Here is a 27,892-nt window from a genome sequence, read left to right as displayed (position 1 = left end):
ATTGGTATTAAAACACAGTGCAGTGAAGAGTGAAAGTACATTCCCAAATTTTACTTTGACATTATGATTTATGTTTAGATCTGTCTGTATGCTAAAATAAAAGATATATAATACAAGCAAAATCACTATTCTCATGTTTGGTAAATGTTTAGAAAATCAGACACTTAATTATTAACAAAAGACAAATTTATGATTAAACTCATTTGGTTTAAAGAATTGAGACACTACACAGTATGAAAAAATCAGTGACTGCTTTGTAGCAAAGATATTGCCAATTTTCCCCTGTGTTTATCAATTCCTGCACACAGTATTATCACAAGAGTGATCTGAAGCAGTGGCGTAGCCAGGATTTGTGTACAGGGGGGGTGTTAAGAAGCATGCTCCCCCCCCCTTCCCTGTATTAAAGCAGTGGGTCCGGGGGTCTTTACCCGGGGAAAATTAGGATTTTATGGTGTAAAATAGTGCTATTTTAGCAGTTTTCAGAACTTAAATTTAAATATTGTAATGGTAAAATTTTTATTAATTTTAATATGAAATTTGTTTTGAGTGATGAATAAGAAATTAATTAAAGGTTTGGTGCTAAGGGGGAGGGGGGAGGGGGGTTTGAACCCCTGGCTACGCCCCTGCTGAAGGCATTGACAACTGCTCCTGCCCGGACCGGACGCACGCCGGTACCTGTTCCCAGACACGTCCAGCACGTGAAGCTCCTTGCACTGGCCCAGCTCCGACGGCAGGTACTGCAGCTTGTTGTCCCTCAGCGACAGCACTCCCAGCTGGCTCAGCTTTCCTGTCGCACACACGCATCCACTCAGCGTCCCCCACTATAGGCTATTCACGCATGCACACCACCTGCGAACTAACGCTCGGTCTCACAAGAGCTACGGGCAAGTTTTCATTCTCTTTGCATATTATTATTATTATTATTATAATTATTATAATTATTATAATTATTATAATTATTATAATTATTATAATTATTATAATTATTATAATTATTATAATTATTATAATTATTATAATTATTATAATTATTATAATTATTATTATTATTATTATTATTATTATTATTATTATTAAAGGGCTACAACTGAAATTTTAACGTGTCTCCCTTGAATTTGTTGTTCTCTTACTATTCAACACATATCTATTCACCAAATGCAATATCATGGCCGTGAAAATTCTCGCCAGTGTTTGTGATTATAATCACTTGCGCGGTTATTTAAACATAGTTCATTATATTGCTTTTAGTTAATGTCAACTTAAAAATTGTTTACAACAGAACAAATGATGCAATGGAGTACTTAGTATAAGTTTGTAACATCATTTTCAATTAAATAATAAACCATCTGTGCACCTATGCAGCACGGAATTCCTGACCTTTTTGAAGTAAACAAAAGTTAAGTCTCATGTAAATTGTTGAGAAAACAAGCAACTAGCACATGTAACAATAAAAAAAATTATTTAAATAAAGCTGAGTGAGTCTTAACAGACAGTATATATTATTTAAATGTCTAATTAAACTACTGTAAATCAAAATACAGTGCACAGCACTCACTGGACTAGTTAATGCCTCCGCCGCCAGAGCTAACATAGTGTGGCTGTGCCTACCTATCTCTAGTGGAAGACTCTGCAGGCTGTTCCTGTCGATGTTGAGGTTCGTGAGGCTGTTGAGGCTGCCTATCGTGCCAGGCAGCTCGATAAGGAAGTTCTCTGTGAGGATCAGTTCCTGGAGGCTCTCACATCTGAAATAACAAAAAGCAGCATTTCCTCTTGGTCAAAATTACACGCACGATTCGACCTTGGGGGAGGGGGGCACTGGCAATATTAAGGGTGTAATTAACATAGGAATTCATCAAGAGAGTTAGTTATCACCTCAATTCTCCAACTGCAACATAAACGTGGTGCCCTTGTGAAACAAGAGTAATCCTGCCGAAGGTGGATCTCTAGCTGGATTGGCAAGCCAATGGGTTTTGGAGGTTCATGGAACGCACGAGGAAACTATACCACCAAAATACATCACTCACTAACACTATGACCACTGCTTTGCTCGGAGATAAATATTCCGGCATACCAGAGAGTCTGAAGAGTGGAGAAAACATGGTTAAGAGGGTTAGGAAGAGACAAAAACAACTTAACTGATAAAAATAGTTTTGCACCACAACAGCAAATAAGAAAATAAAATGGCACAAAAGCACTAACCAATTAACTTTTATACTAATGCCAGGGTTGTGAAGTGATCAGAATGGTTGGTTCATATGTACTGGAAAGTAGGAAAAATTATTGATATTGCAGTGATCTGAGTGTCTTATTTTAAGGACATCACATTTCCATCACCACATATCCACTATTCCTATTTCATACCTTCCCAGGTGGATCAAGAAAGAAAAGGTTGCCCCTCTGGTTGTGCAGTCAGACACAGTACAATCCTGCTGTGACATTTATTTTAATACTATTTTCCTAATTCATAAATTACCATTATTTCATCATTAAACTTGTTGATAAAGTAATGATAGGGACATGCAATTATCACATTTGTGATAACCTGAATTTTAATGTGAGGTTGAAGGTTTTTTTTTGTTTTTTTTTATTTTATTTTTTAGAAAATGTGAGTTTTTATTTTTTAACAAAATACTGAGAATTCATCTTTAAACACTCAGAATGCTGCGAAACTGATGTTTAAAAAAATGAAAAGACATTGATGTAATTTATAATTTTCTTTCCAAAAAATTTGCAATAAAATGATGATAATACCTGCATTCATTATTTTTCTAACAATGGTTTGATTTTTATTACCTAATCTGTAACATGTTTAAAAACACTAAAACATCACCAAATATAATTGTGTTTCAATACTAATCTACGTGACTGCAAGCAGCCAGATGCTGAAAGCTACACAATCAATATGTAGTTTGTCTGATATTTTGAGTTCTAAACGTGATAGATTATAAGACCAGCAATCATTTGACCAAGAAGTGTTCTTCTGTATTTAAGGTTCTAGGGACACTTTGTTCTAGTTTCAGTTCATTATTTATTTAGTGTTTAAGGTTTTTTTTTTTACCTGCTGGTGTTCATTAAGCCTGTGACCATGACTCTGCTTTCAAAAAAAGTGACACCAGGCAGCATGAACGGTTAAGAAATCATTTAAGGAATCAGAAAAAAATCATTAAGAAAAAAAAAACACAAATGAAAATATAAACCAAACTAGATTTATTCAAAATAACACGCCAATTTATATTTTTTTAAAAATTTTGAGTTATGATTTTCATGTGTTATAAGTAGGGACACCTGTATTTCGTGATTTCATTTCATGTCAAAGTATTTCACAAAACACTGTAGCTTTTTCTAAGAGTCATGGCAAATTGTGAGGGTGCAGCAATACGGTGACCACATTCTCATTGGTCCCGTCAAGAGCGGGACGACACCTCTCCCACCGACCTCAGCCAATAACCACAGGAGAAAAGCTAGAGTATTTTGTAAAATACCTTGACACGAAATGTATTCGCGAAATACAGGTGTCCCTAGTTATAAGTGGACAACCTCCAAATATGTATTTATATTTGACGTGTGACAGTAAACTGAAGTTACGCATTAAAAACCAAATGCAAGCTAGAAAAAGGCTGCTGGGAATCAGATATTTCGTGACTTCCGTGCACCGTTCCAGTAACTTCCGTGACCAGTCCTTCAGCTTCGGGGGGGAGCCGGGGCAACTCACTTGCCGATGTTGGCGTTGAGGACGGCGAGCCTGTTCTGGTCCACCTTGAGGATGGCCAGCTTGCGGAGGCTGCCAACGCCGTCGGGCAGCGTCTCGATCACGTTCTGCGAGAGGTGCAGGTCCGTGAGGCTCTGCAGGCCGCCGACCTCGTCCGGCAGGTCCTCCAGCCGGTTCTCAGAGATGTCCAGGCACGCCAGCTTCTTCAGGTTGCCGATGTCCTGGCACACATCGATAACACACACTCCATAACTGCACAACCTCGCTCTGCAACACTTAAGAGGCCACTCCAGTGTTTCAGGGGCACTACGCAACCCGCGTTAACCTCATAAGATTCAATGCTATTTTCATTTTGCTTATAACTAATTAACTAATATAGATTTCAAAATTATGCTTGCTTGATATGTAAGACAATGAGGCTCTTATCAAAGCTCCTTTCTTCAAAAATGTGCATAAATTATGGTTCAAACCTAGAAAATACACCTATGCATATTAGTAAAGATTAGTATAAAACCATAATTTATGCACGTTTTTGAATAAAGGGGCTTTGATAAGAGCATTGCTGTCTTACATATCAAGCAAGCATCATTTCGAAATCTATATTAGTTAATTAGTTATAAGCAAAATGAAAATAGCATTGAATCTTATGATGTTAATGCGGGTTGCATAGTGCCCCTGAAACACTGGAGTGGCCTCTTAAGAAACAAAACAAGCTTTCTTCTGTCTTGACGTGATTAAAACTTCACAATGGGACAAAATACAATATCACATATAAAAATATGTGGGTATTGATTTAAGATAACTTATCAAAAAATAAAGTGCCTAGCTTTTTTTTTATAAAAAAAAAATACAGCTTACTGCAATTTAATAATTCTACAATTTTCCCGGATAAATAATCAATGCAATACACACAGTTCTTACAGATATCTCGGTTGCATTTTCGAAGTCTTTTAAACTAATATTTCAAGGGTTCAAAATTTAAAATTTTCAAGGACAAATTGACAGTACTGTTATGAGTTATGAATTTAAATCTTTTTCTGTTGAAATCATTTACATGAAGTATTCCTGATAATGATCAAATTAACTTTCACCTTTAAAATAAGAACACCATTATTATATAGCAAATAAATACTAGACAATAATTATGAGAATGTTCGAGAATGCTCTCAATTCTACAGTAGCTGCTGTGAATGTTATAAGAACTCTGACCCCAATTCCAAGGCAAACTACCTAACAATGACTACTGGCAACTTATAAAATTTGATGTTATTTTAGGCTAATCTATTTTTTTCCAGACATTAAAAATTCAAAGACTTTCCAGGACCAAAAGTAATACGATTTTCCAAACCCTGAAACTACGTATGTATTTGAAAATATTTACAATCGGCAACCTTTTACAGCAAAAAAAAAAAAAAAACCTATAACATAATAAAGTTAAATAAATTAAGTATTTTTTTTGTATTTTTTTATAATTATTTTTTAATATTCGTTCTTGTGTGCAAAACAAATTTCCTATCCAAATGACAGTCCATAATACAATTTCCAACATTTCTCATAGTGATTGCAATGTGACTAAAATGCCAAAATTGGATTTATGGTATGTTTTCAAAGGTAAAATATTAATTTCCACGCAGTTTTACCATACGCAACCTTTTATAGTTAATAGCTTTCACGCATTTATTTATTTATTTATTTATTTATTTATTTATTTATTTATTTATTTGCAGCTGCCACACTGGCTGGGACACTGAACGGGACACTGTTGAGCTGCACATGCTGGGTTAGCTCAAGACTCTCACCGGCGGCAAGTGCTGAAGCTGGTTGTGATCCAACCACAGTTCCTGCAGGGCGGGAAGCTTGCCGATGTGCGGTGGCTGGAACACACGAGTCATTGCAAAACAAGTCGTTCTGACAAGAGGAACTGCGACAAGACAAAACAAAACCACATTCCACCAAACATACAGTAGGTAAACACACTGCTGTGATGTAACACACAATAATGCTCAAATCCGAACAAAGTTCAGCACATTCTACTGCTTTTTGTAAATTTCTATTTAATAATTAAAAAAAAAAATCTATATATAAAGCTGCCTGCATCTACGCACACCCATTAAAAATCATATTTATGCAGACAATAAAACAGGTGTAAAACAAACGCAATGAAGTAGATGCCAAATACTACACTACAAACTAATACACTTTCTCTTATATAGTCAAGAGTTAATTGAACCATTAAATAATTTAAAGATTACACAGGTTCCCAAACCACTCAATTACTAAAAAGCTAAAATACTTGAATTTCAGGATTTATAATTATATTAAGTACTTTACAAAAGGATTTCTTTCTTAATAAATAAGCTACATGAGCGAGATTTAATGAGCGAAACGCCAATACACAAGCGTCATTGTTTCTGTAATAAAAAAATAACCCTCCATAGTTCCGTAGTTGGTCATCCAAAACTAAGTCCTCTATGCGCTCGTATAAACATACATTTAGGAGACTAGGCCCCGCCATATTGGATTTTCCCCGTACTTAGCCACAGCTTGCAGTATTGTTTCTGTATTGCCTTTCATGACTCGACAGGGCATCAAACGTATCTTTGGGCACTTGTTTAAGTCAAAATTCACGAGTGCCAGTCCTGTCTATCTGCATGGTAGGTTGGGTCCCTGCAGGTAGTGCCCACATACTCATAGTCCCAGCGAACATGTGGTAAGATGCCGCCCATAATGCCTGATTTGTTGTATTTTTTTATTTTCTTTATTTTATCTATATTTCATATATTATTTATATCTTTTGTGTATGTTGTGCATTTGTTTTTCTTTCCGTAATTATGATTGTTGTATGCAAGTTTGTACGTGTATGCATGTTGTGCACACCATTGAAGTTACCAAATCATCGGTGGGCATGTTACAATTACAGTACACTCCCGATTATCCGCGAAATTAAGTGGCAGGGCCACCGCGGATAGTGAAAATTGCGGATAATCAGCAAAAGAGCCGAAGATGGGAAACAAAAAAGGAAACATTAATTTCAACTTTAAAATCTAAACATTTATAAACAGTAAAAGTTACAAATTACAGTAAAAAAATGTTATATGATGCTAAAATTTTAGTATTTTACTGAATAATTAACATTCAATACATTTCAGTAATGCAAACATAAAAGTGCTCAATCATACGACTAGAAACAAAGTAGGACAGAGACAAAAATAGCAACGCATGCCAGCCTACTGCGCGAGTTCCGAGAAGACCTGTGGCGTTTAACTGTATACTGCACACAATTCACTCGTCAGTAGAGTTCAAATTTGCTGACTTGTAATAAAATACAGATTTATGTATGTGCTGTATTTTTTCGTAGCATGCGCGGATAAAAGGGAGTTTACTGTAATATTAAAAAATAAAATAAACAAGTGAAATATATGTATTTGAATGATCTGGTTCCGAGAGGGGACTTCGTACCAGCTCCTCCATCTCGTTGTCGCCCAGGTCGAGCCGCTCCAGCTTCGTCAGCTGCACCAGCGACTCGGGCAGAGTCTTCAGGAGATTCTCGCGCAGCTCCAGGGACTGCAGGCTCGACAGGCTGCCAACACCAGTGCACACTGCTACCAACCACCACCAGGGTGTCCACACAATCATATAATCAAATTTCCCTAACTTTCCCCTACTTTCCATGACAAAAATTACAAATTTCACATTTAATATATTATTTTTTTAAATAATTTATGTACTATGCAATCTTCTGAAAGAACTAAGAAAAATCCAGTCCCTACCATCCCCATAGCTGACCTAATTTTAACAGAACCTTGCATTTGATACAGTTTCTTGGAAATATGCCACCGTTTGTTATGGAAAAAATTCAAGAATGGAAACTAAGAGTTAAAAATGAAAACATAAACCCACAGAGAACAAGTCTAAATCAGCTGATGTCAAACAGATGAACCCAACAGTGAACATAAACAGCTGTCCGATATTTCAGTTTGAATGTGTTTGTCTGTGTTGTCGTCGTCGTGTTGTCTATAATACCTGTTTATGTTTATCACTGAGTTTGTTTGTTTGACATCAGCTAATTTTAGGCTTGTTATCTGTGGGTTTAAGTTTTCATTTTAAATTCTTAATTTGCGTTCTCGAATTTTTTCCATGACAAACAGTGCAAAACTGAAATGATGTATGTACAAGAAATTGTATTAAATCAAAATTCCCTATTGAATTAATAATTTAAAGAACGAAGAACCTTTAGTACACCATTTTATAGCATGTATGCTATGCACTAAAATAACATCTGAAAAAAAAAAATATTCCAGCAAATGACATTATTTTCTGAAAATTAATATCACTGGGCAATTTTCATCACTTTTCCAGGTTTCAAATAAATTTCCTGACTTTCCCCTACCATTTCCAATTCTCCCTGATTTTCCAGAATGTGTACACCCTGACAAAACACCTGAATCAGACAAAACTTTTAAAAACTCAGCTCATAATACCTTTCCACCCCCCTTCCATTGTTCCTTACTCTGCAAGAGGCTTTAAATTAACATTGCCATGAGCCTAGACACAATTCAAGATAAGGCGAGACTTTTGTTAACAGGTAGTCCAAGAAATATTTTAACTTTGAATTCTGAATATTCGTTAAATTTACTAAATAGTTATTGACACTTGATTAGCTAGTCTAGAGCTAAAGTAAACTTATCTTTGTTTTCTTTATCACATCACAATATTCTGCTGCCAAGTCTGAATGAATGGTGAAGCACCCGTCAAAAAATGGCTCACTTATATTGAACAGAGTGTATGCACTTGTATCCATGCATCAAGTATGCAAAACTTAAAAAAAAAAAAATTTTAATACATGCATAAAATGGTGAATGAAGGTCTTAACTTATTAACATTAGTCAGCAATCAGAATCTGTCATGTCTTACTGTCTTACCTGCCAAAGTCAGGTGGAAGATTGGTCAGCGACATGTCGTTAAGGCCAAGAACTGTGAGATTGCGAAGCTGAACAAACCCTGAAGGTAACCTGCAATCAAAGAAAAACACAAGAATGAACACACTTGCTGGTAGCCTATGTTGTCAAATAATCTGGTCACTATAGGAGTAACGGGAGTGAATCTTAAACGTCAAACAAGAACAATCTAAGTTTAAGGGCTAAGCATATGTCATACAGTAATTAAATTCCAATACAGTAGAACCAATCAAATACAAATTCACACAAATTTCTGAAACTCTATATGAGTGAAAACAATTTCATAAAAACATAATTACAATATCTAGATTTGATTTTATTGCAAAAACAGTAATATTTATATTACTTCAACATTTACTTTAAGCGTTTGTTGCCAAATTTTGGTTTTGGTCTTTTTTCTTTCTTTTTTCTTAATGTTTACAAAACACTTTGGTAGACTGTCCAGAAATTTTTGTTTTGCAATAATCAAGAGTATGTTGAGAATGCAGTTTTTTTTTCTCCATAAAAATTTTTGATGTTTATATATATTTAGTTTATTCAATATACAATGGAGATTCTACTATACAGTACCCTATATTTACTTCAATTCACCACTGCCTTTGAAACTATATTCATATCAAATGGTAGAAATGATAAAGGGGAGAATCTTGGAAAACACTACATTCACACAGCAGATGCCTCACCTCGGGATAGGGTTGCTGCTGAAATCTGCTACCTGCAGGGAACGCAAATTTTTGATGTTCTCTGGAATGTCTGGGATATCTGCAAGCAAAAAATAAAAATAATGTAATGATATAAACTGTACTTGATCTATATGTATAGGAGGAGAAAAGTGGTTTCTGAGTCACTTGGGTAACAAGTTAGTGCTTATGAATTAAGTGATCAAATTTACAATTTTCATTTGACCAGTCATTTAATATTACAGCCAAAGAGAACCCTTTAACCGCCAATGTTAAGACATTAATATGTTAAATAATAGTTACTGAATTTCACAAAATACATATAAATATATAAAAATTAACATAAATCATTAATGACTGATTTAAATAAATCAAAATAATATTGAACTCTAAAGTATGAAGAAAAAAGAAAAAATCTGTAGAATCAGAAATAGTGTGTATGTACGTTAATATTTTTTTTAACCAGTTTATACATATATGTGGTAATGGTACAAGTCTGTGTGATGATATCAAATGAAATACATAATCCCAATAAAAAACACAATCCCAGTAAAATATTTATTTAAACTGTAATATCATTCAATCTTGAAAATAATCCTTAATTTTTCCCAAAGCAATAGTTTAGTAAGATTTCAGTGTACAATCAGATAAGGAAAGAAAAAAAAGTTTTCCAACAAAGTCATTGTTACTTATTGCGTAAGGTATCCAATTTATATGAAAGCTTCATAACCCATATCTTCAAAATCATAAAATATTTTGGTAATTGTATAGTTTCGAATCACAAACACATTCAACTGCTTTCTTTAACATTTTACGTTCAAATACAATTGCATATATGTTACACAAAACAATTGCTTCCGAGAACAATGCTCCTCAACGTTTTAAACATATTTTAAAAATCAAAATATATTTGGGTAAGTCTACAGCTTGGCATCAGAAACACAACCAAATTCCTTTATTTATTTTAAGATTTACTTTTAAATACAACTGGATACCGCCAAGGGTGTATTCAGTGGTAATATGCTAAAATTCCAGGTCAATGAACTGTCAGGTGAGGAATTAGGATTGTGGAGCTTCCCCTAGTCAACAGTTTATCAATACGGTTTTTGGGTAGACACGCAAATAAATCCAGACTGGATAACTCTGCACAATGCCCCGTTTGCATCACGTAAGAGGACAAGGGAACTGGGCGGAGGCCAGCCGGCGGCTTCAACACGCGTGTACGCCACAGGCACGTAGTGTCAGCTGGCCGCGTGACGTCAGAGGCTGCCGTGTCGGCAAATTCCTGTCGCGGACGAAAGCGTCAACAGCGCGCGCGGTCGAGTCGCAGTTCGTCAGCAAGGTTAAAAACCGCGTGCGGTGCATTCCAGTTAACCCGAGCGTACAGTTACTGACTTTTGACGAGTCACTCCTGCAAACGACTGCACTAAAATAACTTCCAAGGATATCCTGCCTTATTCAATCATGTTTTATTGCTTTGACAGAACAGAAAAAAAAACTGTTAACAAGAATTCCAAAGTGTTCCAATGACCTGGAATGTACTTCACAGTACATTCCAGCTGATTCGAAACACATTGGAATTGTTACTGTTTCCTTTCAGCAAGAAGGCGTCGAAATACTAACTACGTGTGGCAAGATTTTTTTTTTTTCAGTTCCAACACATTCTCGCACTCGTGCGAGCTTTTGAGTTAACATTCTCTTTCTACACACGCACGATATATCTCACGCCAAGTGTAGTGCGCACTACAGAATGTTCCCAATTGCAGGTTTTCCGAGTAATAAGCCAAGTTATTGTAGGTCAGTTCGCTTTCCTGCTGAGAGCAAAACTTCCCACGATCATCCTCAACGCAATATATCTAGGAACAGGAGAAAATGGTAGATATCCAGGTGTTACTGATCATAGTCAGGACTGTATTGGTGCTAGTCAGGCGGGATGATTGTATGATACTCGCTGGTGTCTGGCGCAGTATCTCCTCTAAGCGCAAGGCGCAGTCATTCTCGTCGTGCATAGGGCAACTACGAAATTTCAGCGGTAACAATAAAATTGTAAGGCGCAAAAATGAAAGTGTAACGCGGGGCCCTTAAAGTGCTTTCAAGAATCTGCACCAGAAATTTCATGATTAAAACGTATTCTGAAAACACGCGATTTAGCAATTTTCACTCTTCTCAAAATACAGTTCAAAAACGAAATACGGTAACAGAACTACTCATCCCTCAGTGTATTATTAAATACTTGGCGTAAAAAGGCACCACTTTGGTACATACCTAGCAGTTTTCAATCGCGTGGCTTCTTCTGAAGCTCTACATACCGCGTGTGTGCCCAGGCAGGCGGATGCCTTGAAGAGATTACTCACAATCCATAAAAATACCAGCAGAGACGAGTATGTACGTACATAAAAGCCAGGGAGACCAAGGGATCCATCCCTGTCATTTGCCTGGAATCGCTATCGGAAAACCACGTGGGACGGAAATCAGAATAGCTGGACCGGGATGAGAGTCCAGCCACATACCACGTGTTTTTTTAACACAGGAACGACCGGCATTACGAAGGTGGGTGGAGTTCTAGGATTTAGCTTGACAAAAGTGTCGGACAACGTTTTAGCTGTGTGACTGCTTAAGAGTCAACATGCCACGACGAACACGACACGACAAACCTGACAAACCGTCGTACAGCTCCAGCACGACAAATTTAATAAGGGTCACAATACTACAACAATAACCAGACTAATTCTGATCTGGCTATCGGCAAATCGTCCCAAGCCAAATAATTCCATAAAATGCAGTATATAATACACTACAAACAGTGTAGAAGAGAAAAAGAACACGCTATCTCAGTCCGTGCTTTTTTTATTTTTGGGCTGAGTTCTATAGTCCTTCGACCCAATGTCATACAGAACACCATGAGCCTGAAATGTATTATCAAACAGTTCACTGAACTCGTCCATTCTTAAACTAAATCTTCCCCGATTAATCTACAACAACATTGAACATAAACACGATTATATTCGTTCATATAAACAGATGAAGGCAAGCTAAAAATATTTAAGTGTGCCCTCGCGTAAAAGGAAAATTTCATTTTCCAGCATTAAGATATACCAAGTAGTAGGTAAAGATTTTTGAAGTTTACTTCTGTAAGGTTTCCGTTTCCGTTTTGCTTTCTGTCGGGTAGCACGACACGCCAAAATTAGAAATATAATCTATTTCATGCGGGGTCGGGGCGCTTATTTCGTCACGGCCATGTGACACCAGCTTCATACATCCAAAACAAGCTCAGGCTATTAATCTCACGAAAGATTTTTCCCAAGTTAACTGGTGATATTTTTATCTGAAAATTCAATTTCAAGGGTGATACATGAATCTAAATGAACGTTTTACATTGTCTGACACGAGTAAAACAAACATCATAAACCAGGTGCCGAACAACACAAAAAATATATAGCCTAGTGTTCGTCTAAATACACCCGAAACGTGACAAACCTGGCGTTATTATTACACCAGTCTGAAATACAGCAGAAGATGTGTGCATAGTAACAATGTTTTTATTTTTTTTATTTTTATAGTAAAAAAAAATTCCCTTAGCAAATCTTTATATCGTTAAACACATTTGTTGTAAAAATAAACCTCCAGTTCTTCGAAATCCATACACGTAAATAAAATATTGAAATGTCACGCCGTGCAAATAGGTTATCTGTCGCAAAATCACATGTGTTGATAGCAGAGAGCTGTCCGGTATTAGCCCGTGGGTGTTTCTTAGGTCGGTAAAATCATTTTGTTCCACAGTGTTTACTGTCGCTGCAGACCGGCGAAAGACGCCGAGGCCACGCGCGGCGCCGCGGGCTTCTCTACCCCACCCGACCACGTAGTGGCCGTAGTGACGCGCGCCACACGTGCGAGATCGATGCGCGTCCCTCCCCGCCCGACCCCTGCCACAGGTGCCCCGACCGAACCTCCCTACGTCATCGGCCAGGCGCGCGGCGCGCGGCAACCCGCCGACCCCTCTCACGAGACATCCCGGCTCATCCGGCTCACCGTGTTCTTTGGGAGTTAGTTGTTCACGATAAGGGGGCAATTTTAAAAAATAAAGAGAAAATAGGCAAACATGCATTTTCTTCCCATTATTACGTAAAAGGTCATAGCAATATGTCAACATTACTGCTGCTTGATTAGTATCTAAACTAAAATTACTATAAAATAAACTTATAGTTTATAAAACTAAAAAAACCGGCTTTTATCGTGAATAAAGTAAAAATTAAATATACATTTTTTTTTCCAACAGCCAAGTAATGCACCACAACTCTGTATGACTAAAAACGTGGCGTGCTTGATATCATTTGTCTTAAATTTTCTATCAGTAATAACTATATGATTTGTAATAGGTAATTTTAGGATAAAGTCAATACGAAAATTTTAAGATACAGTAATAACGAAAATTTTAGGACATAGTCATTACGAAAATTACTAAATGAACTTCATAACAATAATGAACTTTAAATTAGTATTGGGGTGCTGGATATAATTTGTCTTAAATTACTTGTCACTAATTTTAGTCATTACGAAAATGAAAGAAGAGAGCACCCCACGTTTTTAGTTATACACAGTTGTGCATTATTTGGCTGTTGGACAAAAAAAACTTAAATTTAAATTTTATTTTTTAGTTTTATATTTCATTCAACAATAAAAGCGTTTTAGTTTTTTTAACTATACGTTTATTTAATTCTTTTTAGTCTCGAAATAAAAATATTGAATATGAGAAATAAAAAAAATATACATATGAGAGATTAAAGTACTTATTTGTTACAATGAACTTAAAATTAATTCAATAATATTCAAGTAATATAGTCATTTCAGCTAATGCGTCAACAATACATGGAACTTGTCTTGTAATTAAGAGCTACATGAGCCTGCCCGACAGCAAAGAGACACGATCCCAAATAAACTGTATAATCTAAAGTACAGCCTCGTATTTTATGAACGGTAGATGAAGCTTACATAACAAATCATCCACACTATTTCACAGCACACATTTAAAATGTTAACCTAATCCAAACAACTGTTAAAACGGAAAAATACTTGAAATATTACAATGCTCTTTTACTGAATCAGTAGAAAGTTTGCCAGTCACTAAAATGTCCAATTTCGTATTTTTTTAACCCTTCTTATGAAAATTTCCCTTTCCGGAAAAAAAAACCTTATATCTATCTCACGACCAATGCACATTTTTGACAGGTACTTTATCAACATTTTTATTTGTAAAGCTGAATGTTCATCCATCATTTCTGACAAAAATGCTGCTAATGGTTGGCTATCCTAGTCCTTTGAAAAAAGGAGTTCATACTTTTATTTTATTTTATGGAATAATTTGTTTTGAACGACACCGTTTCCGTCATTATTTTACATTTACGGTTAACCTTATAAACTGAGTGACAACTTCGAAATAAAGAAAACAATGCTAACTTTCTGCATAAGATGTAAATACTTTTATGACATGCCAATAAGAAGAATTAAATGGACTACACAAATGAAACTTTTTTTGTTCAAAGACAATGCTACTAGTTACTTTATATTATTTACATTGATTTGAGATGATATCTAATTTTACCCGGCGTTTGAAATCCTTCAGAATTGTAAATGTTTCGAAAGTCGCCCAGTCACTAAGCGATTATGGATGTGCCGTAACTAAAGGCTGCTTCTGTTAGTTACAGCTCAGTAAAGAAATGGGCCGCTTGCATACCTTGCTACTTATTTCTGAGAACGAAGATAATAAACGTGTGCTGCTTCGAGGCGTCAGTAGAACTTTCTGCCCGTCACAACTCTGCAGCCAACCGCACACTCGTTCATTACACATCCCGCTCGCTTCATGGATGTCGTATTTCCTCCCCGCACGACTGAACTACCTGCGATAGTTGAACCTATGCAGGTTTTATGACATTGGACGGCCTAGCCAGAGGCTAGTCTTCGGCATTACGGTAACCGGCATTTCGATACCCACGGTAGCAAGACTTTTTCGCTAACTTTTCTCCGGAAATGTCCTGCGGCTCCAGAAATGTGCGCACAAGCCTTTTTTTATATGGATTGGGGCACGTGTTTCATTTAAACTTGTACAGTAAAAACCACAAAAAATAATTCCTGTTTAGATTTTCGTGTACCCTTGGCAATTTAAAGTTTCAAACGTAAAAACAAACGTTTAAAAATAAAAACAAAAATTCTAGTTAAATCACGGTTGCTACAGAATATAAAAAAATTCAGTTTTCCCAACTCTCCAAATTTTTCCTTACAAAAAAAATTTCCCGTTATTTGTGAATTTGAATAGTTACTATTTCTTCAAAATAAGAAACGATAATCTGTTTTTAAGACAAAATTTTTATTAAAAAATCACATACCTAAAGCCTATATTCATACTGAGCGGAGATAATCTTTGTTCACCCTCCTCGTGCGATTTTAAATTTAAGACAAATTCATCCCGCAACTCAAGTTACTTTGATAACTCACACCTTAAACACCAAGAATTTATTTTTGCAGTTGGTGAAGTTTATACTTCCGAAGTAAATTATTCAGCTAACACAAAACATTACAGAAAAATTTCGATTTCAAGTCATTGTTTTCCCTCGACCTTTCAAAAAAGTTTTTCGTATATTTCAAGGTTATCCGTGAATACTTTCCCCAGACTTTCCAAAGTTTTCCAGACCTGTAACAACCCCGATTTCACGTCCCATCACGCAACGTGGTACGGTACAAAGTCAAAGCGACGTTCTTTTCGTGCGGGGAGCGGGAACCTTTCCGGTAAGAAAACAGAAGCTTGTCGCTGCTCGCGGTGACAAGACGAGGGCATGGGCCTTCCACCACGCCCGGGCCGACCCCGGCGAAGCTTCCGTGTCAAACACAAGGCCACGAGTTGCATGCCAGTAGCGGAAACACAGTCTACGCAAAGTGAAGCGTTAAACATTGTTTATTCGTAAAATATGTTCAAACATTTCACAAGAAACTTATTTTTCTCCTATAATATCGTGCTTTTATTTATGATAGTAAATAACACTCATAACTACACTTTTGTAATAGCTAATGCTCAGTCAGCATGCGTTGCAATGCCTCAATCATTTTTTTAAATTTGTTTTAATTAGGAACAAATAAACAAATACACAAAGAATCTATCTCTCATTCTCTCTCTACATATATCTACATATAAACACCTCTATGTGTCTATATATATATATATAAACACCTCTATGTGTCTATATATATATATATATACACATACATATATGTGTGTATATATATCACTCTATAGCAATGAAAATATTACAAATATATGTTTTCACCTATCTATATACCTATGCCACACCTGTGACATATGTACATAAAATCACGCGCGTATTCGAATGCAACGTTCTGTCAAATTTTCAAAGCAATCGGTGAAGAACTGTCCGAGATTTAAGGTTTTGAACGAACAAACCTTTAAATTATTTTTATTTATATAGATACGAGGTTTTAATTAATTTAAACAGTGTTTATTAAAAGGTTTTTTTGAAACTTAAAAAAAATCAATTCTAGCATGAACTAAGAACATGCATGTAATCTACGGTATGGAGTTTTAAATTAACCGTTCGTATGTAGTCATTGTTAGCAGATTCTCAATAAATTCAGGAAAGTGGAGGGGGGGGGGGGGAGAGGACACGTCTGCATGACTACGTGGTAGCTGGGTGAAGTATTTTTTTTTCATTCAGCTAATTGTTGCGCCATGTTGGTTAGACGAGCCAAACATCGGCTGAAGTATATTGTTCGCATTGTGGAAACAGATACAAAGGACTTTTTTTTTTTAAAATGAAACTGACGGTTTAACGACGGAGATTCTCATTCACACTTACTAACGATCATCCGAGATTATCGGGCTCCATTTCCGCAATTTTTTTGGCGGAACAATAAGGCAATGGTGAGGTTAAAAAGTGACCAACTATGTCACAGCATGCAGTTTCCTGACAAATTTTCAACTCCATGCATAAACCAATAACAATTTGGTGTTCTAAAAATTAAATCCAAATGAATCGTGTTTCTATGATTTTTGGAAAATATAATTTGTATTGATTCCTGGCAGATAAACTAATGATTATACAACAAAAGATATCGACAATTAATTCAAAACTGCAAACCAAAATATTTCATGCTCATATTTCATTCTACGATTTAAATATCAATTGGCTTTCGAGTTTCTACAAACCATTAAAAAACACTTTTTTGAATTATAAACCCTTTAACGTACGACTAAAATTAATTATTTTAGAAGTCTACTTATATGCATGAGCAAATTCGTAGAATTAACGAAGCAAAATAATTCAGGATACTACTCCCTTACAAAGCTGCAGGGAAATGCATCAATTAAATGTTCTTCCAACTTATAATTAAAATATGTATGTGATTTCAAAAAGACTACGTGCTTATAACAAATGCCGAGACAAATTACTAACGGCAAACTTTCTAGTCGATTTACACGCTTTTTTTTTATTCACAGCTTCACACTTTCGTGTCCCAATATATGTTATGTACTCGTCCTGTGCACATGGACGTTTCTGTCGTCTAAAAACGTCATATGCATAGGTGCGTGTTTCTGCTACCCGCACACCACGCGATTTAAACTTTAAATGATTAAACTTTAATACAATGAGCACGTTATGTTGCACGGATATTATTCTTATATAAAGGCTATTTCATTTTTTTCTTTTTTCTTTTTAACTGAACAAAATGTCATTCTTCATTCCCATTTTGTAAGCTTGCTTGTTGAGGACTACGAACTCCAGAAAAAAAGCGAAGTGTGGTGATTCCTCGTGCAAAGTAAGGCAGGAAAACATATTACAAATTGTGGCCTTGGAAATAATTCACATATATCATCGAAGTTACTAATAAGAGTTATCTTGATTTGAAACCAACAATTTATTGATAAAAAATAACCACACATAGCATAGGTTTACACTGTCATTTACAATTACAACAAATGCCATCACTGTTTATAGTATTTTATCGTATCACGGCATCTCCTGGAAAATAAATGAGAAACAATAAAAAAATATGCAAGACGATACCACACATTAACATACTAGAGAGAAGACATTCATACTAATTTTAAGCAAAGGATTGGTCAGTTGTTTTAATTTGTGCCGAGTAGGATAATTCTTTACTTATTTACTGTATGTAATGAATATTACTTACGCAACCAAGGTCCGTTGAGACACGGTCGTCTCTTCGGAGCAAAAAAAAAAAATGTTCGGGCTATTCGGGCGTAACCGTGAAATGACTTAATTGCTAGACCTTTGAATGTAAAATAATGTGACAACATGTACGCTTTTTGATTGCGTTTTCGTGAAGTAGTTAGATGAATTTTGATGTTAAAAAAACGCCTGGGTCGCGATGTCCTGTAGATGTTTACTCAAATAGTTTGCACGTAGCCTGCCACTATTTTCAAAAATATAACTATTTAAGGAATACATGGGTACAAAGTTTTGCTTGTCATGTGTATTCTGTTTATTAAAAAAAAAAACTACGAAAGAGACCTAAACAATTATTATTTGAGATTAATACAAAAGGTAACAGTTAACATTATAATTTTAAAATATATACATACAATATTTTTTTTCTCCGTTTGCCATAACAGCAAGAGTACAACAATTTTGCGAGTGCTATTTAACCACGTGTATTTTTTTTAATTCCCGCGGTTATGTGATCTATCTTTTCCCGTCAATACGCACTTGACCGAAATGGCGGCTCCAGGAAGGCTTTTTCGGGAGAGGCTATCGTAAAAATCAAATTTGCAGCTGCAAAAAAAAAATGAAATTAAGTTAAGTCCGAAATTGGTTTAGAATATTTTTTTTTCTTTACAAATGTATGGCCTCATATACAGAACCTTAATAGAACACATGGAATTAAGTATTAACGTACACATAAATAACATTGGTGTCTCGGGAGGTGCTATCGCCCACACAGTCCTCCCTTCTGGAGACGTGCTTGCTCGACGAACGAAGTCTCGATGGCGGTTCGAAAGACGGGCGGGGTGCACAGAGGTGGTCGCACGGCCACCGGGCGGAAGTGTTGTTCGCGCGCGTCGCTGGCCGGGAAACAAAACACGCCCGCGCCGGTTGCGCGGTGTGTGCCGCGCGCGGAGGGCGACGACCTTGCCTTCCCCCGGACTCCAGGCGCTCAAGGTCACTCGCTAGCTCTCCGAGCCGGTCCGGCAACTCCACCGCAGCGCGTCTCCCTCTACCCTCGCCGTGTGTGCTTTCCGGCCCTGTGCCTCTGTCACGCGCGTGTCTCAAAATACATCTGACCACACAGCTGGACAGCTACCATTGGACAGAAAATACCTTACGAATTTCTCCATCAAATAAATTTGGACTGATACCATCAAATGTGTTTTAAAACATGCCACACTATCAGTTTCTTTTTGGTCTGAGCTACCTCAAACTTTCCTATTTTAATATAATTTTGAAATTAAATAACGCATCACAGTACTGGGCGGAATTGTTTTAACTCGTTGTGCTACTTGTGCATTTGTAATTTTTTAAACATACATTTAACTCACAATAATATTTATTGCATAATAAAAATAAACTTTCAGTGATAGTTATAAAAACATTATTTCCTTTTTAAACATAAAATTATTTTGCATACGAGATTTTTGTTATTTAACTTTTACAACCTCTTTAATCACTCATGTGTTGTTCTTGGCCGGTTTAAAGTTTAGTTGCGACGTAAATAGACATGGCATGATTTTGATTGGCTGATTGCATCCACCTGCCGAAATATTTTAGAACCTGTCCTATATTCGAAATGTTTGATGGAAACTCAAGTCATCTAACTTGTCAAACAAATATGGCTGCGCTTGTGACGTTATCACTGAAGTCAAAATCATAAATTTGGACACACATATATGGAATATGTTGGACCCGAAAATTTGACTTGTGTGACTGGGCATTTGGGAGTGTACTTGTCCTAATGATGGGGTACTGGACTCGCATTTCAGAGAACCCTGACCATATACTATACAGATTTTTTTAATCCTTTTAATACAAATTCATCCCGTAACATAATATTGTTTGACAACCAAAACCTTAAACACGAGATATTTATTTCTGCATTTAGTGAATTTTAAAACTTCCAAAGGAAATTATTTAGCTAATAACTAGTAACTGATTTTCCCGACCTCTCAAAGGCTTTCCCATATTTCCAGGTTATCCATGAACACTTTCCTACACTTTCCAATGTTTTCCATACCTGTAACCACCCCGATTTTATCTCTCTCATCATGCAATGGTGGTATGGTACCAATTTCAATACATTAAAAATAAAATCATGTCCGTACATAAAAAATAGCATGTTTAGTATAAAAACTACCCTTTTCTACAATAGCCAGTTGAGTATGTATAACAGTTTCGTGGTTCGTTTTAAAAATAATCTTTTATAACCATTCGTTCCAGATGAAGAACATGGTGGTATAAAAACCTGCAACCGACGACCCTGGGGCAACATGCGATTAATAAAAGACGAAAACAGACAATATTAAAATATAATTTATTTGACGCACACGAACCGCATTCACATCATTTTCTTCAAGAGCCTATCAGTGACGTATTCAAAACTCTGCCTGGTACATCCCATGGGATATCGAGAGAAATCAAGGAACCTTGGGCAAATAATTTTGTCAGGACCTCTTCCTATTATTTACGTACGACTTTTCACGCCCCAAACTGCAAAAGTGATATGTTGGTATCGCATTACTTGTAGGGTTTCCTATGAACTGCATTGACAATAGATTTGTAATTTTCATTCTATCAGGGTAAGCCCAAGCATTAAAACCATGTCGAAACTCACCCAGGATTCCCACTGGTACGACAGCCCTGTGCCCCCCCCTTTCCCCCAAAAGAATCCTTTATAACTGGTTTCAGGGGCGCAAATTTGACCCCCCCCCCCCCCCCCCCGGAATCTGCGGCACAATGACTTTGTGCAAGGGGTTAACCGGCTCAATGCTGTACTTCATCATACAATTCTGTACCAGCATTAATAAAGTTTGAGTCGTGTAACTTGTCACGAATTCGACAGTTACCACAAGTTGTACCAGAGTGGTACTAACTTCCCAAATGTCACTTGCATAGCAACACATGTTTGTTTACAAACGCCGAAAACCACATGAAGCTGTTTATGCAGAGCATTGGTACTACTACTGAGAACGAACAATTTTGAACACGTCACATGACACTGATTAAACCAATAGTCACTTTTTTAACGTCATTCGGAAAATATTTTAATTCGTGCCCTGTACATAACAAATTCTGTTTATTTTTAATAGCATGTTAAAATTAAGTTGTTGCTATAGATATTAAAAATAGCGGTCTGATGGTGCAACGCAAAATTTCGCAATCTCTCTGAGCTGCAGTGGTATTGAAATCGTACAAATAAAATTGAAAATAGGCCACATGACCGACGCAATAAACGGTATTTTTACAATGTTTTTTTGCCAAAAGCATCGCCTGTGGAAGGCCGAAAGTGAATGCCACACGGCCAGGGAACTACCGACTATGTAACTTCACTTCGCTCGCGCAGAAGTATCTCTTCACTGCACTGCCCGCAATTGATTCGTAGGGGTTTTTTCGCGGATAAAACTCTGTGAACGTTCAATGTACTGCAAAAAAAAAGTAAGGAATGTCTGTGCCAGTTGGTTTTTTCCCCCGCCTTGTAATTGGTAATTTCCTTATTTGGTCAAACCATTCAAACCCGTTTCCTTTTGCACAGAACTGATGTGATTGGTGTGCTGGCAGTAGACGTTGACCTGAAAGAAGTTCGACCAGTCTCGAAACACAAGACGATGCTGAAGTGTTTTATCACACATCTACTCTCAAAAAAAACTTTTAGCTGGAAATACATGCCCCTTCCCAATCGCCACGCACGAACAATCGTGGTCCATTACAATAATTAATTGTTTAAAGAACAGATTCTACAGTGACTTACAAACACAGTAACTCAGTGCATACTGGCAGTATTATTGTATTTCTAGTCGTTCCCAAAAATAGATTCCATTCCAAACGCCAATGACTTCACGGCGAAACTATTTGTTGCAGCCAGTCACTATTAACTTCAGGTATTCAATTGCATTACACACTACGCTTTAACAAAGCCAAATTTAGAAGGAAAAAAAAAGAAGAAAAAGAATGTGAGTCTTTCAGTACTCGCGTGAGATATGTAACACCTAACTTCGGTAACGATCATATTCATGTGTTCTCGTGTTGCTAATGCACTTATAATACGACACTCTGGCACCAAATTTAACGTAGAAATCTTTATAAAACAATGCAGAACGTGATAAACATACGGAAATTTGTGTTTTCGACTGCATTTCTGTACGCGAATCGCACGTAGTTCCCGAACCCGCCGCCGCTAGAAATCTTTGCCGGAGCAGCTACGTCGGCTATTGAATCATTTAGATTTGCAGAGCGAAATGTTAAACTAAATAATGAAACTGCTCCGATAAAAGCGAAAAATACTTCTAAAAAATACTGGACCCAATTTTCGAAGAAAAAAAAATAATAATACTACCCATCTTGTTAAAAATTTTATAAACTGTTGAAATAGATACGAAGTTTCCCTTTGGTTCGCGCCATCCGCCACAGATGGCAGCACCGTGGTTACTTACACATTCCCTATCCATTCAAGAAACCACTCCTACCAAACGCCGTATACCGAGAGCTAAGATATTACACACATGGGAGAAAAAAAAAGCGACAGAAAATGTTTATTGTCTGAAGACTGATGAAACCGAGATGGTGTCTACCCCTGGAGAACACTGGCATTTCCAAATGTGTGCGGAGCGTCAGGTGGCGGATTTCACCCGCGAGAGCTCCCGACCGCGCCAGATTAGATTACCGCGTGGACTGGCGATAGCGCGGCCTCAAGCCGAGAAGGGCGCGCACAGCAAGTGACGAGGCGACTGTGCCTCCCAACCAGCTCGCCGGGACACACGCCGGTGTAACCAAGTGCTTCTGTCGCTGCGGCTAAAACTTACCGCAGTGGATTTTAACCACAGTTGGGGGGAAATATTTTTTTTGACGTGAATAAAATTGCTTCCATAGGGGGAGGCAATTAAAAAAAAAAAGAATGACAACAAAATCGGGGGATACAGTTTGGTGTTGCAGCTACATATCTATCATATCCGTCCAAAATTTAATCACACCGCTGGATAGCTAAGGGATCAAATAATTCGTTACGCCAAGTGAGGACTTGTGACGCATCGAGCGCGGTGGAAGGGGAAGCGCCGCCATTTTGAGGTCATTTTGCTGCGTTTCGAGAGTTCCATTCAGTATAACTTTTGACTCGGAGAAGCTACGACGTTCGTTTGAGTTTAAATCGTCAGCGCTCGTCAAAATCTATCGATCGCATATATATAAAACATTAGTGTAAAATAGTTGCAGTGAATTTATATAGTTAAAATAAAATAATAAAATTCAAAAAATATGTCGTCCTATACTAGACTTCTTAGTGTCCAAACATGATTATAACATCTATAAAATAACGTATTTTATATTTTGTATAGAAAATATTGCCTCTGTTACGTACACGTATTCACGTACAACACACGGCCGTGTCCATGACACAGCCACAACCCATTTTTTTTTATTATTAAACCAGACGTTTTTGTTTAAACTAGCTTGTTTTTTATTACATTAGTTATTTTGGTTCTCGGCATGTACAAATGAAAGCCATGCAACATCTAGCTCTCCGACTATCATGTTGAACCCGGCGCCACTGCTGTCCAGTTTGGGCCGAGCCGCGCGACGCCAGACGGCCGGACGGGCTCTTTGTGCCCCGCGCGCGCGCTCGCCAGATAACAAATTTCGCAAGTTCCCAGCGACGTCCTGCGGTCGATAACGGCGCTTCTCGTCTCCCCCCCTCCGCTCGGTCCACGGGCGTCACGGCTGCGGCCCCAGTTTACGTCCGGGGGAACAGGCGAGGCTTCCATGCCCGAGTCTCCGATCGCACTTTAGTTCGCCAGGGTTTTACTTCACACGGATATACACACCGGCTCAAGGACCCCGCCTCGACAGCGGTGTGTGTGTGTTAGTGAGGCGGGATGATAAGCGCGACGCTCGCTGGTATTCCTAGCGCGGTATAGCCTTTAAACGCAAGGCTCTGAACTGACGCGCATTCTTCTCGTTGTCACAGGATAACTTTAAAATTTGAGCGGTGACCGTAGCATTATATGGCCGAGAAATTAAGATAAATTTGTAATGCAAGTGCTTTCAAGAATCTGTACCGGTTGTTTTACGCCTAGAAATTACTCTGAAAACATGCGTTTTAGCCATTTTAACTCTTCTAAAAATACAGTTTAAAAACTTAATCCGAAATCGGAAGTACTTTTTCGGCCTTCAGCGAACTCTTAAATGCTTTTCTTAAACAGACCCCACTCGGATATCTTGAGTAGTTTTGAAATCGCGTTGCTTTTCCTGAAGCTCTGCACACCACTGTATGTGTGCCCGGGTAGGCGAAGAATCGAGACGCCACACGTTAACTTAGGATAACAAATCCGTGAAATCTTCCCATAATCATTTTACGATCGGGAACTCCTTTCCAAGTAATTTTTAAATTACCCCCCCCCCCCCCCCCATACTAGTCTTGTATAGGTTGGGAATGAGGAAATACATTGTTTTCTCAATATTTACACATGGCTCGCCGCACGCTAGAAATGTTTACGAAATTCATATATTCACGACATCTGACATGTATGTACTATGGCCTTGGAATTTATCATAGTTTATGAATATACCAACGCAGTTTCTCATTCGCTCAGACGTATCCACCAGCAGTACTTTTATAGCCACTGAAAATCCGTATAATCAAAAAATAAATTAAAGCTGATATATGATCATGTACTCACAGAAATAGAAATTACTGCCAACTGAAAAAAAATGTAAAAGGATTTCACCCTCAGTAATAAATACTGGAGTCTTGTGCTGTGACAGGTCGCTGTAAGTTGCAATCGCTTTGAAGTTCCCCGAGGTTGATTGTTAAGCACTTTTTAAGCTGAATTAAGAATTAACAAAACATAACCGAGTGCATAGAAGGTCATGCACACAACTGTGCACACCACCTGTGCGAAATCTGTTCACAATTGAAATCTCACTGTTAATTTCAGCCAATGAAATTTTGCTATGTATCAGATATCTGTTGATTTGTGAGCATAGTTTTTCTACATATTAATGAATTTGAGCTATGCCAATTTTTTAGTTAATCATTATAACCACGAAACATTTATATTTACATTAATTGCTAATACCTTTTTGTATAAGTAACAGCATTAATTTTTAAAGCAGGAATCAATCACACCTGAGCATTGTAATATCTAGACAATTTCTTGCAACAATTTCATTGATGAATCAATCTCTAGTTCCGCCAAAATGGCATCCTAATCTACTCTACGTGCGTCCGTGACAGAAATAAAGCATATTCACTTCCCTAGGCGCTGTTGTGAATCAGTAGGTTGGAAAACACGGTGGTCTAATCTTGCGCGCACAGACCGACTGTTGCCGTCGCTGTTACGTTTTCAACCGCGCACCCGGCTTCAGCGACACGGGCTGAAGTAAGACCCGAGTGCGCGCGCCACTCTGGTTCATGCCAAGTACAAAGGGAAGCCTATGATGCACATCAAGCTATGTACCTGCCCGAACACGCCCGAATATTCACCTTCGGCCAACCTCGGGTTTATTTATATATATTTATATTTCTCTGTTTATTTTAATGTAGCTATACTAACCTAACTAACCGTCCATAGTGTTTTAATATAGCTAACCTAAACGACCACTTTTAATATTTGAATTCATTTTTCCTGCGCAAAAATAAAACAAATCCCGAGGATGGCCGAAGGTGAATATTCGGGCGTGTTCGGGCAGGGACGGAACTTGATGTACATCTTAGGCTTCTCAAGTGCAAAGTGTTAAGTTTCAGCGCAAAAGTGAATTTCCCGGTAAAACGTGGCGGACGTCGTCGTGAGCCGGGTCTCATCGGGGTACTCCCGTCTCTCCCCCATCCATCAATTCCGTCACTTCACCCGTCGTCGTTCGTAATGAGCTCGACCGTCATCCCGTGTTACTCGACAGAGTTCCCCACTCAGCAAATTCCAATGAGTCTTCCCCGCCAAGCCAGTCCATCTGGCAGGACCTTATATGTAATACAATACAAATTACTCAAAACAAATTTCAAAGAAAATGCATGAAATGCCAAAACTGACCATAAATTAGTGTTTTTTCAGCGCAACATCAAGTTTTGCTCTGTTATCATTAACAGCACTGTGATCATGCAAAAGACTATGGTAGATATTTGGCACTGCTTCATTTTTCAAATCCATACATACTTGTTTGCATACCTTACAGTCAATACTACCAAAAATTAAATACAGATCATTAATTGTATATAAATTTACGATTTGAGTACATTCGTTTCACAGACACAAAGATCTTACAGTCTATGAAGAATTACTACTTGCCTATCGTTTCGTAGTTTTGTACTTTGACATTGTAATTTTCCCTGTGTTTCCCCGGGTTTCCAATGACACCTTTTCAATTCCCTGAGTTTTCAATGTCTACGGGATCCCTGCTCGAATACGGAGTGCATCCCGACTGATTTGGGTTCGATTGCCGACCTCCGTTCCAAGCTGACGAACGCACAGTTCGAACTGGCGTGTGTCTGAAAGCGAGCGCTCGGCGGGAACACGGCTGCGGCAGTTGCCCAGATAAGCTGGAACGCCCCCCTGGGCGGCGATAGAGGCTGGCGGCCCGGGACATCGCCGGGTCGTCACCGGGTCATTGTCGTCGACACGGCTGGGCTAACCGCCGCACAGTGAGTCCCGCAGATCAAGCTGGGTGGACAAAATTCATTATCAGTTCCCCGGAAATTATTGACAGGTTACCGTCAGCAACACTCCCAAACCTCAATTTCCAGGAATTGTATACGTATTACATTCCAGATTGATGAGTCATGGGTTCCCGATAGTAAGTAATGAGTTGACTGCAATAGAAAAAAATAGGTCAGTTGAATTTTCTTGACAAATACGACAACACCTCTCTCTGACAGTTTGCTTAAAAGTCAAGTGTTTTAGTGATGGATTTTATTGATGAAGGTATGTATATTATTTTTACGTATGTATAAACTTACATCAGTTCAATATTAATGTACAAAAAATTAATATGCACAAAATATTTCAATTATTTTTTCGTCTTCAATTTATTGAAAGCCTGGGAAAGCAATGTAGACTCATGTATCCCGGCTGTGTTTTTTATGTGTTTTAGAAACACTGTTTATAATAATAATTATTCTTGTTTTATACCGCAGACTCGACTATAACAATGGCTTTTATTTTTTTCCAGATAGCCTACTCTCTATCACAAAGGTAGAGTTTTTTTGACGAGTGGCTTAAACACCACAAAGATGAAAGGATCGATCGTCTTTATGACTATTTCTTCTAAATTTCAAATCGTTGATATAACTGAAGAATCCAAAAGGGAAATTAAGATGACATT

General features: G+C 37.6%; 1 protein-coding gene across 6 annotated transcripts in view; it reads right to left on the bottom strand.

Annotated features, from left to right (window-relative positions):
- The window catches only part of LOC134543362 (protein lap4), a 237,352-nt gene that overhangs the window by 129,942 nt on the left and 79,518 nt on the right, over window positions 1-27,892 (bottom strand). For all 6 annotated transcript variants that reach the window (XM_063388350.1, XM_063388353.1, XM_063388354.1 and 3 more), the window contains exons 3-9: window positions 9,351-9,429; window positions 8,632-8,721; window positions 7,169-7,289; window positions 5,509-5,583; window positions 3,713-3,930; window positions 1,609-1,742; window positions 676-787 (exon numbers count right to left, since the gene is read on the bottom strand). In XM_063388350.1, coding sequence (XP_063244420.1) covers window positions 676-787; window positions 1,609-1,742; window positions 3,713-3,930; window positions 5,509-5,583; window positions 7,169-7,289; window positions 8,632-8,721; window positions 9,351-9,429 — 829 coding nt within the window. The remainder of the gene's footprint in view (window positions 1-675; window positions 788-1,608; window positions 1,743-3,712; window positions 3,931-5,508; window positions 5,584-7,168; window positions 7,290-8,631; window positions 8,722-9,350; window positions 9,430-27,892) is intronic.

Source organism: Bacillus rossius, assembly GCF_032445375.1.
Source record: "Bacillus rossius redtenbacheri isolate Brsri chromosome 9 unlocalized genomic scaffold, Brsri_v3 Brsri_v3_scf9_2, whole genome shotgun sequence".
NCBI lineage: Eukaryota > Metazoa > Arthropoda > Insecta > Phasmatodea > Bacillidae > Bacillus > Bacillus rossius.
Note: the sequence above shows the minus strand (reverse complement) of the source record. Positions and strands in the feature narration are given on the sequence as shown.